Genomic DNA, 16475 nt, shown 5'->3' on the forward strand with positions numbered 1-16475 from the left:
TAGAACTCCTAGAAAATATTTACAACCTTCCTCTAATAAAATATAACAGCAGTTAAATATATTTGAAAATAAGATGGGTTTTTCCATAAAATATATCTGTTAACTTTTTATATACAAGCTTTCTCAAAGAGGTCTAAATTCACTAATGAAAAACCATCTGATAGTAAACAGTAACGGTGTTGAAGACATTAATCTTTAGGAAGAGAAGTTCTTTGGGGTGGGGAGGGCGAGGGAAGCAAAAACACAACACATACATGCAGGCAGAATCATTTCAGAAGGAAAATAAGTGCAATATTTTACCGTGAAGTCAATTCTTTAAGTTGATATTGTCAAGAAATACTACTTCAGCAATTTGAACTGTCTCATTAAGGAGGAGTTCTTTGGTTATTTCAAGTCAAAGATGCTTATATTATACTGCATGAAAAATCAAAATTAAATTGTGCATTACATTTTTTGCCTTGGCAACTCAGTTTATTTTTAATGTTTAAAACTGGAACGGCTGGGCAAGTCTCCAAACACAACAAGGACATTTGCTTTATAAACATGTTTCTGGGTGTTTGCTCCTTTGATAGATAAGCTTTCATAGACCCGATAGCAGAACCATTCCAGAATCACTCTCAGAGGCCAGCACACGCCGAGGGAAGCAGTCACCGGGACAGCCGCAATCAGCTGATCTTACGGAATGGTTCTGGAACAATTCTGCCACAAAGTTGATGCGCACGGCCTGGGCAGTTTTAACTCGAAATAGAAGAGAGAATAACCTGTCTAGAATGGCAGCAAATAAAACCTTTCTTTTTGCCTGTAGGAAAGGATGAATGAAACTCCCAAGGCCTTTTTTTCTGAAAACGCAAAGACAGAAATGAAAAGAACCTTTACATTTATCTTCTGACCGTGGCTTTCCTGAGATTCAGAGAACACTGCCTAGGCAGGGCTGCGAGGGAAAGCGAGCGTGTGCTAAAATGCTTCTGCTGGAGTCAAACTTAAAAGATGCTCAGGTCCTGTCCTCATGTTTGGCTGACCTTCCAATGTCAAGCTATTAACTAATGTGCCAGCGGAGTCTTCCGGGACAGGCCACACCTACAAAAGCTCGGGGAGCCAGCCTCCCTGGGGTGGGGCAAGGCCTGAAAGCCCTCCTTCCAGAAGTCAGGCAGCATTAACGCTCCAGGGGAGGACGCTGGGGGCAGTCTTCTCTGCTGGGCTGCGTCCCAGTCTGAAGACACGTGCTCATTTGCCCTACCCAGGGAGGGGGCAGTCTGACTCAGCTCAAAAGCCTGAGCTAAATGCCATTTTTGAAGGATTATAGGCTTATTACCTTCAAGTACAAACAGCAACCCTGCTAAGGAGACAGGAGGAAGCAGAGTTCTGTAGCTTGGAGAATTCTAGAAATGCTTTGGTAAATGACTTGAATGAATACATTCCTTGTTTGAATGCAAATATTGGTGGCTAAAGTGGTATCAGAAACCATTATTGTTGGCCTTTAATGCTATTTCACTTGTATTTGCTGTTAAATCGGTTAGGAAACAGTCCAGCAAAGGTGAATGACAGCAGAATCCCAGGGAATGAGGTTTCACAGTACTTCCAAGGGACACAAAGTAATTCCAGAACTCCATGGACCATTAAACAGTGCTGCAAAAAGAATGGGCTTTTCCAGTCTAGTTTTTGGGCAAAAGAACACTTTTCAGTGTCCCAGAATGTGTGACCCTCAACCACTTTCCCTAAACAGCTCTGGCAACTTCATGGTTGGGGTTGTTTTCCTCTAGACAGCTCAAACAGAGACACGGCTCTGCCAATCCACGAATCGGAACCAACTAGTTCCAGGGGAAGGGGGGAGCACGGGAGAGGATGATGTACTCGCTCTAGGGACCAGGTCCTCAGTAAAGCCTGAAATTGTACAGTACTCCTGGAAACAGGCCAACGGGGATAGCCAAGGCAGGGAGAAAACTTATTTTCACATTTGGTCTTTTCAAATGGTGTATGTGCTAGAGGAAAGCCGTGTAAGAGGAAGGCTTGCTTTGCTCACTGGAAAGTTACCCCTTAGCACAGAATCTCCTGCTAGAGACTCCGGGTTTGCTGCAAACTCCAGAATGAGGTCAAAACAGAACAAAAATAACTCTTAGTGGGAAAGGATGGCCCAAGGCCCCAACATGAAGAGGGGAGCCTGCTCCACACACGCACACGCATCCACACGCTCACGGCAAGCTTTGGGATCAAAGGCAGCAAGGATGGTTGACATCTGAAAGCAAAAGAACATTGAAGGTCAGGTTTATTCCCTGCCAGGAATGAGTTCGTGGGAATGCAGCCCAGATGAAACACCTCTTAAATAGAGTTGTGCCAATTATTTATTCCCTCCAACCTCCCACAGAAACATTGATTTTTTTTAAATAAAAGGAAAAGAAACTGAAAAAAAATTTTTTTTTTTCCTAAACCTGAATGAAACGACCACTTCTTTAAACAGGTAGTTTAAAATGGTTACAAAACGAGCAGGGAGTCCAGGTTTCCTGATTAACGAAGACGGAGGCCGTGGGTGTTGGCTGTCTCTGCGTGACAAGTGGGCCTTTATAGTTCGGCATCACCCTGAAGTAAAACCGAATCTTGGTCGTCCAAGAGGAGATCTGTGTCCACGACCTCGGCCTCTTCCATGACGCCTCCCAACTGCTGGACCACGTCGCCATCGAGGATGTCCACGTCCTTGATGGGTTTGATCAGGCTCAGCTGGTCCAGGGGCAGCAGCCCCGGCGCCCCTGCGGGCCCCGTAGTCCTCTCGATGGTGGCGGCCATTTCGGCGGCAAAAGCTGCCTTCTGAGCCTTTTGCCTCTGCTGTTCCTCCTGCTGCCTGTGCGTTTTCATGTGCGCATTTCGGCTTTTGATCTTGAAGAAGACTCTAAAAATGAGGAAAAAGCAGCATGTGAAATTTAGGGGATCTGAGTTCTTGGAAATCTGGATGCCCAACAGGGAATAGGTGCTTTGTGGTCTAACATCTGGTTTGGGTGGCATGGAGAGAGTCTCTGGGTCACCTAGGACCTCCTGCCCCTGTTGCTTCTCCTCTCCAAGCATTACAAAGGAAAGGAGGTGGGCATGGGAGCACATGTACAGTGTTTTAGGCTTCCTCCCTGGGACAATGGAGGATGGATTCTCAAAGGCCTTCCTGTCCATCTATGGTCTGCAGCATGTGCCTTTCTCCCCCTTTAGCCTTCCCTACCCCCGTCTCCTCATCGCAACCGGAGAATCCCTCAGTCATGCTGCTGAGCTCTCACAGTTCCCATAATAAAGCCCATCATCTGCCTTTGGCTTCTGTCCCTGTTCCTCCATAGTCAAATTTCTGGAAGGCTCTGCCCAATCCTTCACACTTGGTATCTTCCTCTCTCCTTCACCCTCCCCAACTGGATTCTTGTCTCCTCCACTGAAGCCCCAACCCTCTTCTCAAGGTCACCACTCTGTGGGGCCAAATCCAATGCCCTCTGCAATTCCATTTTCATTGTACTTGACTTCTGAGCTACACCCACCACTCCTTTTCACCTAAGGCCCCTCTCGTTGGCCACCAACGACCAAATTATTGTCCTAATTTCCTCCTTTTAGCTTTAGAAGGAAAATAGTAGTTCTCAGCTGCAGGTGATTCTGCCTTCCCAGGGACACCCGGCGATGTGTGGAGTCATTTTTGACTGTCACAACTCAAGGGGAGGATGGTATTTCTCGCATCCACTAGGCAGAGGTCAGGGTGGTCTCCATAACCCATCACGTGGAGGGTGGTCCCTTCTTCCCCAAACAAGGACTGATCAGACCCAAATGTCACTGCTGAGGTTGAGAAACTTTGAGACAAGGGGCCTGCAAACTACAGTCAATGGACCAAATCCAACCCACTAAATTTTCGTAAATAAAGTTTTATTGGAACCCAGCCATGTCTATTTGTTTATGGACCATCTGTGGCTGCTCTGCTCAGCAATGGTACCAGGGGAAGTTGTGACACGGACAGTATGGGCCACAAAGCCTGAAATATTTCTCTCTGAACCTTTTTCAGAAACCATTTGCCCAGATGTGAGGCTGCCTCTTTTGGGAGAGGGGGTGGCACAGATCCCTGCATTCATTCCTGAGCTCATAAAGGGAAATGGAAAAAAAAACCCTCTGATTTCTAAGACAAGCAGAGTTGATGAATCACAATTGCACATATTGAAACCGTTTCATGTAATGAACATAATTTCAGCAGCTAAAACAGGCATTCTGCAAACATTTGCCTGTTATTCCTACTCCGGAAAACCACAGAAAATATTTCTATTTTCCACAAAATCTTAACTGGAGTTATGGTATTAAAAGGTCCCAAGCAACATCAAAACAAGACAAGAAAAACACTTAATGGGTGTCAATGAGAGACAGCCAGTGAGCTCAAGATGCTAATTCTGGTTTGTTAAAATGTTCTTTGTCTCCACCTGCTGGAACAAGGAGTTGTAGCCTGTGTGTCCCAAAGTGAGCAGAGGGAGGTGTTGGCTCCTCTCGGGGGACAGGTGGGAGATAGAGCGAGTTAGTCTGAAGATGGTTCCTTACTTCAAGTCGGGAAGCCTAATGATCCATCTGGAGGTTCACATCTCCGTGGTAAGATGAAGGGAGGGATACCTTGTCCTGGCTCTGAGGGGTATGAGAATACAGAGGAGCTGCACTAAAGGCATCTCCCCCATCGCTGTGCTTCACAGAGAGAAGACTGCTGCTAATTCCATCTCACCTTGGCGAGAGCCACCAGACGGAGTTAGGCTCACTCAGAGGCTGAGAGCACTGGCCTGGGTCAGGCTGCGTAGCCTGAATCCCGACTCAGATGTGCACTGTGACCAACACCTTACTCTTTCTGTGCCGCATTTTCTCGGCTTGTCCAAAAGCGCCTACTAAAAGGGCCTACCCTGGGGTGCCTGGGTGGCTCAGTGGGTTAAAACCTGAGGTCATGTGGGTTAAAGCTCAGGTCATGATTCCAGGGTCCTGAGATCGAGCCCCGCATCAGGCTCTCTGCTCAGCGGGGAGCCTGCTTCCCTTCCTCTCCCTCTTCCTGCCTTTCTGCCTACTTGTGATCTCTCTCTGTCAAATAAATAAATAAAATCTTAAAAAAAAAAAGGACCTACCCTGTGGCACTAAAGACTAAATTAATCAATACCTGTACAAATCCATTAGAACTGTGCCAGCAAACATACCCTACAAATGGCAAGTACTGGTAAGTTGTCGGAAATAGCCTAATGAGTATCATAGGCAGAGGTCCTAGTGGGCCTCACTCATACAACTAGGGATGCTCAAGGAAGTCACTCATGACAACCCCTCCAAGTCAGTCGGCCTCACTGAGACGTGGAGTTCTACCCTGGATGGTGTGGGAGGGAAGGCCGTGTTGTCTTACCATCCGCGATCTTTTCCACCTAAAATAAACAGACCAGTAAGATGGAGCAGTGGTCAGGGTCCTGGGCTCTGCACTTCGAGAGAGACGGGCCCAAATCTCAGCTCTGCTCTCAAGGGGGGGTGTGACCAGAGGCAAGTTATTTTACTTGATTTTCAATCTTTATTTGTGTAACAAGGATAAAAACAGTCTCTGTACCACATTGAGTTTCTGTGTGAGGATTAAAATGAGCTCCTGCACATAAGGTAGTTCCCAAAGTGAGTGCTCAGCAAGTGTTAGATGTTACTAGTACTGCCTGCTGTCGGTTTTCCTCTCTGAGCGGTCTTCAGTTATACTTAAAAGGGCAGGCATGACAGACAGGCTTTTTCTCCTGAGTCATCCTGATCAATTGGTTATGCCTGCCTGAAGCATTAGGGTCGAAAAGATCTGAGGTCCTGTCTTAAGATGACAGTGAAGAGTGCAGCAATCAGCTAGTGATGTCTGCCCCGACACAGGAAGGAACCTGTAGTGAGAGGGTACTTCCTGATACATGTTTCAGAGTCATTCTCAAATCACTCAGAAGGAATGCAAAGAGAGCAACACTCGTGAATATGGTTTGGGTGTGAAGGGATGGAGTGGGAATTAGAGTCCCACCCACTATTTCTGAAAAAGAGGGAAGTTTTTGTTACTAGAGGTTTGCCCTGAAGTTGTCTGTCCTTATTAGGCATGAGGATATCAGAATGACCATATTCTGAGTCAGAGACAACGTCCACCCACCCTGAGGCTCTGTGCAGACCACAAGGATGATACGAGGGAGTATTTGGAAACACTGGGTTCTTTTTCTAGCTGAAGAAACCTCAGACCATCTTGACCAGGCCTCCACAGAGCACTTATTCATCACAGACTCAGATTTGGTCCCCGGTCCAACTGCACGTACTTGCCACACTCCTTGCAGGGGAAGATGGTGGTGGGGTCTGTCTCGCCGCTGGTGGTGCTGTGAGAGGGGGAGCTCTTCACTGAGCAGTACCCACTCTGGGCACTGCCTGGTTTCTGCTTCCCAGAGGGGATGGCCCCCCGGGCTTTAGTCACTTGGTTGGTGCCACCATGGATGCGGGCGTGGCCATTCAGTGCCTGTCGGGAGCTGAACACCTGGGGAAGAAAGGGAGTGACATGACATCTACAGTCCTGAAAAGGAAATTAGGGTTATTAGTTACTCAATGGTGAAACATGTGATACTTGAAACAGTGTTTAATGAGGGGGTGCAGGGGTTTTATGTAAGCAAACTTTGGACGTGGGCACGAAAAGGTCAAGGTCAAATACTAGCACCACTAACACTGCGCCCATAAAAAAACCCGCATCGTTGTTACAACTGGAAGACAAGAAGCACTGTGGCTGAGTCTGAAGGACAAAGCTGCCATCTAGCACTCAGGGACCTGGGGGGTGAGAGCCAGCGCCTCTGTGTCATAGGAAAAGCTGCTGGGCCATTTCCCCTCTGTATACCCGATTTCTTTTTTCCACCTGTAAGATGAGGGAGTTGACCAGCTTCCAAACTCTTTTTTTTTTTTTAAGTTGGAAATTACCTCCCTCTCCTCCCCTCCCCTTTTCTCCTTTCCTTCCCTTTCTTTCTTTTAAGAAAAACAAAACAAAACAAATGAGGTTTTATGCAAATGCTCAAAGTTAAAAGCAGAGGTGTTCTGGCTGAAATAGAGCCAGCACCCCGGGAAGTGGGCCTACTTGCTCAGCTCTATCTCCCTACCACAGAAAGACCCAGCACCCCAAGAAACACAGGTGGAAAGACACTGATTAGCGGCTCTGATAAATTCTGTACATTACATCCAAGCCTTAATCAGTGACCAATTGTCAAAGCAATGTTTCAGACTCCCAGATTTTACTGTGGGATGATAAAAAGGGGCAGGACCTAGACAGTCTTTTGAAACTTGCCAAAAGCAGTCTCTCCCAACCTCAGTATGACTGACATTTGGGGCCAGATAGTTTTTGTTGGAGTGGGGCCGTGTTAAGTAGGAATTTTAGCAGCATCCTGGTCTCTATCCTGGAGAAGCCAACAGCACCTCTCCAGATGTGACATAAATGTCTCCAGACATTGCCAAATGCTCTTGGGGAACAAAATAATTCCTAGTCGAGCACCACTATTATAAAGAGATGCAATCCACATCCCTGAATTTGAAGAGCCCTGACTTCAAGCTTGTTAAACCTATCAGCTAACAGGCCTACCCACGGAGCCGTAGGAGGTTTGCTCTGTGTGAAATTCATGAGTTCTGTTTATGGTCTTACCGGGGGGAAAAAATAAATCTATGGCTGATTTAGCAACCCAAACCTCCAGACTTAGGCAAGGAATAAAACTAACATGTTTTTCTCCTTGTGAATTTTAAAAATCATTAACAAATATCCAGCTTGCTGAGCATTTCTGATTGGCAAAAGTGAAAGATGACTTCCCACTCAGTCAAGAATTTATCGTACACCAAACTATGAGCCGATGAAAACAGTGAATTTCTAAACTAATTCACCCAGAAATACTGGCATTGAAAGTCACATCTTAACCATCCCTGAACGGAAGAGCTCTATACAAAATGGAAATGATGTGGTGATGCTTCCAGGTCATTAAACATCAAAGACAGAAACAAGCTAGCAATTTCTTATGTTCTCTTTGAAGCTAATGCCAGATGTATGTATTTTTTTTCCTTACTTTTCCAGTTTTTTCTCGAACGTAAATCAAGTGAATTTCTGCGTTAGTATCTAAATATTTTAAAAACTATTGCTTTCTCCATCTAAATGTCGGAATCATCAAGCAGCATTCAATACACTCTGGAAAACAGTGTTGTCCTGCATAATATACAAGCAAAGATGAGCTCTAGCTTGGAAAACACAGGGGTTCTCATGAAGGAGTTAACATTCTCATTTTTTGAGGAATACCTCTAGAACTTACCTGTACAGGTGTGCCTGGATTTAAGATATCTGACTCAGGAGAAGTTCAACATGCGGGCTAGTGGGGGGACTGGTGAGGGACTGAAAGTCTAAAGTTAACATCTTAAAAAATATATATCCTTTAAGATACACTGGGGGCCTTAGACCGGACCAGTATAGATTGCATAAGGCCTTCCTTAGTGGTAAGAATGATCGAACAGTGAATTTGTTTTATTTTAGCTAAACGGTATTTCCAATGTACTTGAAAAGTACTATGTTAATTGTACAGACTTACGTTCAGCCTGTTTACATGATTAAATTGCTTAGTAAAAATTTTCTTGGTTCTTTGCAAAGTATACAAAGGTAAACTTCCGCTAAATCACTGTAATGATTTTCTCAAATTTCAGATTACTGACATTTGAATGAGTAACACTTAATGGAATCATGAAACGCAAAACCTTCCAGACAGGTGAGATGACCAGGAATGGGGACAAGTGTTACGAGAGGGCAAGCCTTCTCTGTGGGCTCCCCTAAGGCATTTCAGTGTGTGCCAAGGGGGCAGGACCTAGTGTCACATGGCCCCGAGGGGTGGCGGGGCACCAAGAAACAAGGCGTGTAAGTTCTGGAGGCCAAGGCTCACTGCTGAAACCATGCTCAGTAGCTCAGAGGAGCTCGGATCATAAGATTCCTGAGGGCAGGGACCTTCTCTGGGCCCCAGAGCGCCCCAGTGCTCATCTGCCGGCTCATCAACATCTGCCGGCTGAGTGAATAAGGAAATGGAAACACAGGAAAAAAAAACACCAATGCAACGTGAAATCCCCTCCTTGAAACTTTCCTTGCTAAAAGTGCAGCCCTTCTAAAGCGCTCTGTCCTTAAAGGCAAGCACGGCTCGCTGCCCTCCTAGTCCCAGCTTCCCGAAGGACACAGTGACACTTACAGCCCCGCAGTTGGGCATCTCACAGATGAAGGAGCCGGATGGCTGGCTGAGGGCCTGCAGGGGTGGCCCCTCCGCGGGAGCCAGTGTGGGGCCTGGCGGTGGCTCGGGTGACTTGGGCACCTCACTCTCCTCTTCTCTTGTTGATTTCCTATCTTCTTCCGGGTCCTCCTCCTCCTCCTCTAACTCCTCTTCTTCTTCACTCGTCTGGTGGTGAGACAACAGAAGCAAAAGAGGGGATATCCCCAAATGGCATTTTTAGTGATGAACAGGCCACCAGCTAGAAGAGGAGAGAGGGGCTGAACACAGGGGGTTCTTTCTGCCTAAGGAACAGCGGCAGATGGTCTCTACCAGCCCCGTCATTGGGTGCTTGGGGCTTTGAGGTCGAGGAAGTCCCCCTGCCTCACTGTGGGGCCCCCTCACCACTTTTGTAAAAATATGAGCGATTTCTGTGTGCAGAGTTTCTCTCCCTTGCTCAAGACCAGCAGACTTTGAATTGGATTAAATCTCACTCGTGAGCAGCTCTGTCTCCCCAGAGCAGTAAGGAGGGCTTTTAAGCAGCCACGATACTGCGGAAACCCCCCTGGAGAGAGACTAAAGACCTATATAGTGATTTGTTTCCAGACCTTATGATACATTTCCGGGCAAGACGACCCACATGTCTGATCTGACCTATGGCCTGTGGAAAGCATGGGACTCACGGTGCTCTGATGGGTTCCTGCTTACTCTTGTCAAAATAGAATCCAAGAGTGAACGTCAACAGCTTTGTAGAGAGGAAAGGGGAAGGGATAACCACCCCCAGCCCCCACATTTTTTTTTTTCTGGACTGTGTCATCATGGGCTTGCAGAAATGCCTAGCAGAGGTATTCCATCAAAAATAACATGAAAAATATTAGTAGCCTCACTGCTACTGTGTCCCTTCCCCCTACTTCAGAACAACCAGGTGGAGAACAGGGACGCAGGAGGCCTTCATTCTATTTGTTCAACTACCTTACTCTGTTTCCTCCATCCTCCCGGAGGGATGCTGGCTCCTCCAGGCTGTGGAAGGATGGAGGCTCAGGGAGAGGGAGTTCTACGTTATGTCAATTTCATTCCAGCTTCTGTTTCACAGCACTTCACAGTTTACAAAGTATTTTCATGTTTGCAGTCTCACCCAGAAGCTGAAAACATCTTCCCATTTTACAGATGAAGAAACAAAAGGCACGTCCTGTTGCCTCCACCTTGACAGGTCAGCTGTGTCTGCCAGGCTCTGCTTAAAGCACATGGGCTCCAGGCTGATTTATCTCAGAGAATGATGGAACTCTGGGGGAACCTACGATTCTTAGAACCCAGAAGCAAAAATTCCTGAAAAGGACGAAGATTTCTAAGAGTAGAGGAGCAGTCCCCTGGGATCCAGAAACCACAAGCTTTCTCTCTCCAGTTTGGATTGGGGGCAGGAGAGAAAGACAATGCTAGTACATATGGGGCATTTAACATTCCAATGTTGTCCCACTGCTGTCTGCATTTAATACTATATGCGTATTTGAGAGGACGTAGTGATAGGGTATACTTAAGAAATAGCTTCGGGGTGCCTGGGTGGCTCAGTTGGTTAAGCAACTGCCTTTGGCTCAGGTCATGATCCTGGAGTCCCTGGATCGAGTCCCACATAAGGGCTTCCTGCTCAGCAGGGAGTCTGCCTCTCCCTCTGACCCTTCACTTCCTGTGCACTCTCTCCCTCATTCTCTCTCTCAGATAAATAAATAAATCTTAAGAAGAAAATCTTAAAAAAAAAAGAGAGAGAAAGAAATAGCTTCAGTTTCCAGTGGGTTCATTAAAATGAACCAGTAATGATTACATTTGCTGAAAGACTTCAGTGAGCACAGATGTAGGCCTACTTCATTTTGCAGAGTGATTTCCGATATATGAGTTGTAGGTCTCATAATTATGAGTATAGAACACACGGGTTGATTTTCCTTAAATGGTCTGATTCCCATGTGAATCCAACAGCTTTGAACCTCAAAGGGTTTCAGGTAAAACCATGTCATGTCAAACTCCAATGGTTCACTCCAGACCTTTCTAGAACTGGAGCTCTGTGGACTCAATATTGCTTTATTAAGCAAGCCATGGTCCACACCTTGGCCCTTAGATTACATGGTAACTTTTAATGACAATGGCATTTGTTTTACAGTCCTTGCTATAATTACAATTTTCTCACAATACCATTTTTTTGGGCTTAAAAACTCTTAGAAAGAGAATGAGATCTTAGAAAGATTCCATAGAGTCATAAATTTACAGATTAAATTACACTGTGCTGTGATTATATATGTCTCTGGAATTTAGATAGGTTTTATTTCAACTGGCAATCTATACATGTTCACAAAATGATTTATCACCAAGCCATATGGCTTACCAAAGTGACTAAGAGATACAAAGATAGGAGGACAAGAATCCTAACATGGACAACTTTGTATCAACAAGTTGGCCATTTCACAATGTATTGTGAAATAAAACACTGAATAATATTCCCAAACTGGTAGCAGGTGGGCAAATACAGGACGGGGAGGTGGTGATGTATTTAACACGGTGCTTAAAACCTTGCGAGTCTGCAGTAAGGGTTCCTTGAGGAGGATGATACTCTTATTTCTCAGGCATGCAAATGGAATTTGCATGATGAGACATTTGTTAAGTGAAAATACAAATGCTCAACAGCCCAAATTTACTCAGAGACATAAATCTGAGCGTCACAGTTACTTATGATGATGGTAATGGTGGGGATGAAAACATGTTGGAAGCCTGCTAGGAATTAGGCACCACACACACACGTATGCATGCGTACATATACATGAAATTTCTGGTGCATATGATAATCCCGTACAAATGAGGAAATCGGCCAGAGAATGACTTTCCCTAAGGTCACAAAGCTGGTAAAAAAGTTGAACTGAGATTGAAACCTCAACTATCTGATTTCAAAATCTAGCCTTCTTCATTTATTGGCCCTGCAGCCGATGTCCACAGGGGACATGTGTTCATCTGCACACAGTTTATATTTTCAGCCCAAAGAGATCCTAAACTCCTCAAAACCATTGCAAACAGCTGCCTGTAAATGTCAAAGGGCAGCAGGAGCGTTCCCAAGCTTCCATCAGCTGTGGACCAGGTGGTAGTAACTTAGGTGCTTAGACCATGGGTGAGCATTGCCCTTGGGAGACCTGACTGCTATCTTCCAAAGTCAGCTACTCTTCTCACTTAGTTTCTTGAATTGTGCTGAATTTACAACCAGACCCACAGATTGGCCTTGAGTGGGAGCATGAGTGTGGGCAGGAGACAGGGAGGTGTGAGCAGTACTTTTCTCCTACATCCTTAACAGAGCCCACCCTGGTCCCCTTCTTTTGCCTCCAAGATGGGAGGACCTCTCATGGCTTTAGGCCAGAAGTCTAATCAGCTGAGGAAGCTACTGCGGTCTGTTGGCCTTCTGGTTACCTCAAGAGCAGCCATTCCTCACAAACTCTCTTTTTCCCTTCTCCCCACAAAAGTCCCTGAACTATCCGAGTGTGTTCCATCTGGACGAAACACTGCCGACCTATGATCAGGAAGCCTCTGGGCAGGCCCAGAGGACAAAGGGCAGGACCCCTATGACTGTGCCTTCTGCACCCTTCCCATTTCTTGCATGGTCCCAATTTTTCATCTCTACTTTGCAAACTTTCCTTAAAAGGCTGACTGTGTCTTCACAGTGCCTGAAAGGAAGCGTGAGCTACCATGCTGACCTTAAATCAAGATTTGCTCCCTCGTTCTTTCTTTCTTTCTTTCTTTTTTTCTTGTGGGCCTGAGTCATCTCTGCACATGGCTTATTGGTCTCCTTAAGGTAACAAGGGTGGGGATGCTCCCGATCCAACCTCATCCTGGCTCCTGGTGAACAGGCTCGAGAAGGTGTGGTTCCTTGGGCATCATCTTACCCTCTCCTCCTTGTCTCAGGCTAACAGGCTGGCCTGGCCTTTCTGCACAGCTCCAGAGCCCTGCCAGCCCACGACGGCCCCTCTTCCTTACGTGGTAATATCTTCCTTAGCAGCAATCCCCTGCTCTGAATCCCCCTGTTCTCCCCATCTCCCTGCACTGTGTTCATAGAGGGAGCACTGCTATGAGCCCCAGTGACTCCTCTCTGGGAATGATGTTCATTCACTTCATTCCACAACAGATATTTAAAGGATTTATATGATGCTAGGAACACCCCTAGGCGCTTGGTAACACACAGCTAGAAAGACATCCATTGGCCTTAGGAAGCCATATTCTCTGATTTTGCCTTCTTCCAAAACATGACTCTGACAGAGACCAGAATGTTTCAGAACTGGAAGGGACCTTCCAAATCATCTAAGCCATCTGCCCCATTTTATAGGTCAGTAAGCTTAGGAGCCAGGTCTTAGGTCTGGAAGACCAAGTTTCTTCATGCTTGTTTGCCATCTAGTCCACTCATCTGGAAAGTAATGCTCTGTGTGACCTTGGGCAGCCCTTCCCCTCTCTGGGCCTCAAACCCTTGCTCAGGCACGGTGGAGCTGGAGGAGAGAGAGGACCTAAGGCACCATCCAAGCCCTTTTGGCTCTTGTCTTACGCTGCTTGTAAACACTCTTGGGGTTCATGCTAAAGCTTCCATTTGTGTATGCCACATCCTCCAACTTCAGTATACGCTCCTGGTGGGGGGAGGGGGGGCCAGAGGCCAGTTGACATCCCCGGGTCACCCACAGTACCACATGCGCTTTGTTATTTACACCGTGGGAACTCAACTGCGTTCAGCTGATTGAGCCAGAACAGGCCACATTGCTTTTTTTAAACATTAGGCCACAGGTGAGAACAATGCTCTCCAGATAGAAGACAGCACCCACTTCAGTTACTCAAACAAAAGCCCTGGTCACGGGAAACCACAAGCACAGAACACCATCATCTCTGATGCAGATGTCCATTCTTTCCTGATATCTGGGTCCAAATATAAATTCAAATATGTGTGTATATTTCACAGCTAGGATAATTCTTAGGTAGGAACTTGGACCTCAAGGAATTAATGAGTCGAAAAGTTTTTATACTTCTTTAAAAGAGTCTGCATTGTACTGCTCTTAAGTATCACACAGGGAATCAGGCTCAGACAACACCCTCACCAGCCATTTGACCATGGCTAAGTTACCTACGCTCTCAGTTCCCTACCTCCCGGACGTCTATGAGGATTAAGAGTTCATACTGGTAAAGGGCCTAGCACAAGGCCCAGCACATAGAAAGGGCTATGTAAGTGTCCATTAAAGAAAATAAGCCACGTATGTGCTATCACAACTGGGGCATGATGGTGAATGACAGTGTAATTACAGATATTCACAACAATCATGAATTCCAAACACTTTCCCCGATGGTGACAGCTTGGAGTTCACGAATCTGTTGTAAGACATGCCATTTTTATACACCCCTGCACGGCTGGTAATGTTTCCCACAGTGCGTGGAAAGATTTCCCCTGGCTATGGATGCAGATAAAAGGAGTGAACCACAAGTACAAAAGTGATCGTAATTACTGAAGCCACACATTAGGAGTTCAGAGAAGACTTCAGTGTCTTTCATCTTCAGTGTCTTCAGTGTTACGTCTTTCATGTCTGCTTAATATGCAGACAACTTTGGATCGTCCCCCACTGAAGGAAATCAATCTTGAGGATAAACGGTGATTAAGGATTAGAATATACACACTGCTAACTATTCCTCAATAATTGAGAGCTCCTGGCACTGTCTAGAAGCCAGAGCTCCTCTTTGGTCATGCTTCATGGACGCTGTGGGAAAACCCGAGGGCTGTGCTTCTCTGGCCAGCAGCATCTGTGATGCCAGTGGATATCCTGGGGGGTCAAGGGCATCCACTTATAAGCCATCAAGTCAAGGCAGGGATCACCCTGGGTGCCTCAGAAGCCAGGCAAGCCCTCACCTCCTCGAACTGAGTGCTGAGCTCCGGGGCAAAGTCAGAAGCACCTTCCTTCTGGCATTTCTGTGCCAGGAAATAGAGGCCTGAATCCCGCCAGGGAGTGTGCCATCACCTGCTCAGGTGGTCACCTCCATAAAGCCGAGCCAAACGCCAGCCGCTTACTAACCTGGGTGTGGGGCGGGAGCAGGGCCCGCATAAGCAGCGACTGACCAGCTTCACTCACCACAGAATCATCAATTTCTGCGAGGCGTGTCCGGTGCTTCCGCCCCAAGCGCATGATCTTTTTCCAGGTGTAGTAGTACTCCACACACTGAGCCACCGTCTTAGACTTCACCTGCCGGGAAAGACATCTGCAAATCAGCTCGGCAGCATGCGCTCTGCCCAGCCATCAGCTTTTGTGAAATAGCTCACAAGTGTTTGCAATTCAATTTAAAAAAATGTAGATAGGGAAAACCCTCCTTCGGCACATGGTCTCCCTCCATCCAGCCCTCACTCTCCACCCCCGCCACACAGCTACCCCTCATTTCTTGGGTCTCATTCCAGAAACTACAGATACCAAAGAACACAAAAATGTATTTCTCCTCACGAGAGGCGGCACACTGTCTGCTGTTCTGCAATTTGACTTTTTTTTCCACAATATAGCCTGGAGATCTTTTTTGATGTTGGTTCACAGAGAGCTCATTCCCTTTTTTAACCCGTAAAGCAGCATGTTTTTTCATTTAATGTGCTTGAGTGTATTTGGCTCTCTGGCTGGTTGACCTTCAAAATCTATTTGTGAAAAATGTTCCTCAGTAATCGAACAGGAATGTAAGGCAAAAGTTATGATGATAAGAGCTTAGTTTCTACAGGAAACCAATGTTGCTCTGCCCTCCCCCAAGGGGGCAAAGGTACATATATTAGAGGGAAAAAAAAATGCCTTTGTGTAGTTCATAGATCTCCAAGCTCAAGGTGTGGTTCAATAATGTGGGTTTTCTGGAGGCTGGCCACACTTCTTGGGGGGAGCCAGCCAACCCAACCATAAGGTCAGAGGGCAACACCCCAAGTCCTGTCTTCCTGAAGCTGTCCCCTTCTCATCACTGGATATCTTGAATTTCTAGAGATGCGCAGGGAGTGAGGACACTGGCTCGGAGAGCACTTGCTCGCAAAGCCATGTCACCTGGCAAACATGACACATGACTCCATCACCAGTCAACACGGTGCAGGCCTGCAAGGGGTGAGGCCTCCCCCGGCTCAGTCCTGGGGCAAGGGGACTCAAAAAAGACGACAGCATGGAAGCTGCTGAGCTTACGGGGCAGCCAAGAGTGGGGTGGACTCCAAGGCAGAGAAAGGCAATAGTGAATACAGAGCTGGAGATGGGGGCA

The 16475-nt window shown here is 46.5% G+C and overlaps 1 protein-coding gene across 13 annotated transcripts in view; it reads right to left on the reverse strand.

Moving 5' to 3' along the window:
* The window catches only part of TRERF1 (transcriptional regulating factor 1), a 202133-nt gene continuing 185658 nt past the window's right edge, over positions 1-16475 (reverse strand). For 8 of the 13 annotated variants that reach the window (XM_044250812.1, XM_044250821.1, XM_044250837.1 and 5 more), the window contains 4 exons: positions 15281-15448; positions 9201-9404; positions 6279-6526; positions 1-2881 (listed from right to left, as the gene is read on the reverse strand). In XM_044250812.1, the coding sequence (XP_044106747.1) occupies positions 2557-2881; positions 6279-6526; positions 9201-9404; positions 15281-15448 (945 nt within the window). In that variant the 3' untranslated portion in view covers positions 1-2556. The remainder of the gene's footprint in view (positions 2882-6278; positions 6527-9200; positions 9405-15280; positions 15449-16475) is intronic. The other 5 variants (XM_044250889.1, XM_044250905.1, XM_044250870.1 and 2 more) reach the window with 2 other exon arrangements.

This window comes from Neovison vison, chromosome 1 (genome assembly GCF_020171115.1).
Source record: "Neovison vison isolate M4711 chromosome 1, ASM_NN_V1, whole genome shotgun sequence".
NCBI lineage: Eukaryota > Metazoa > Chordata > Mammalia > Carnivora > Mustelidae > Neogale > Neogale vison.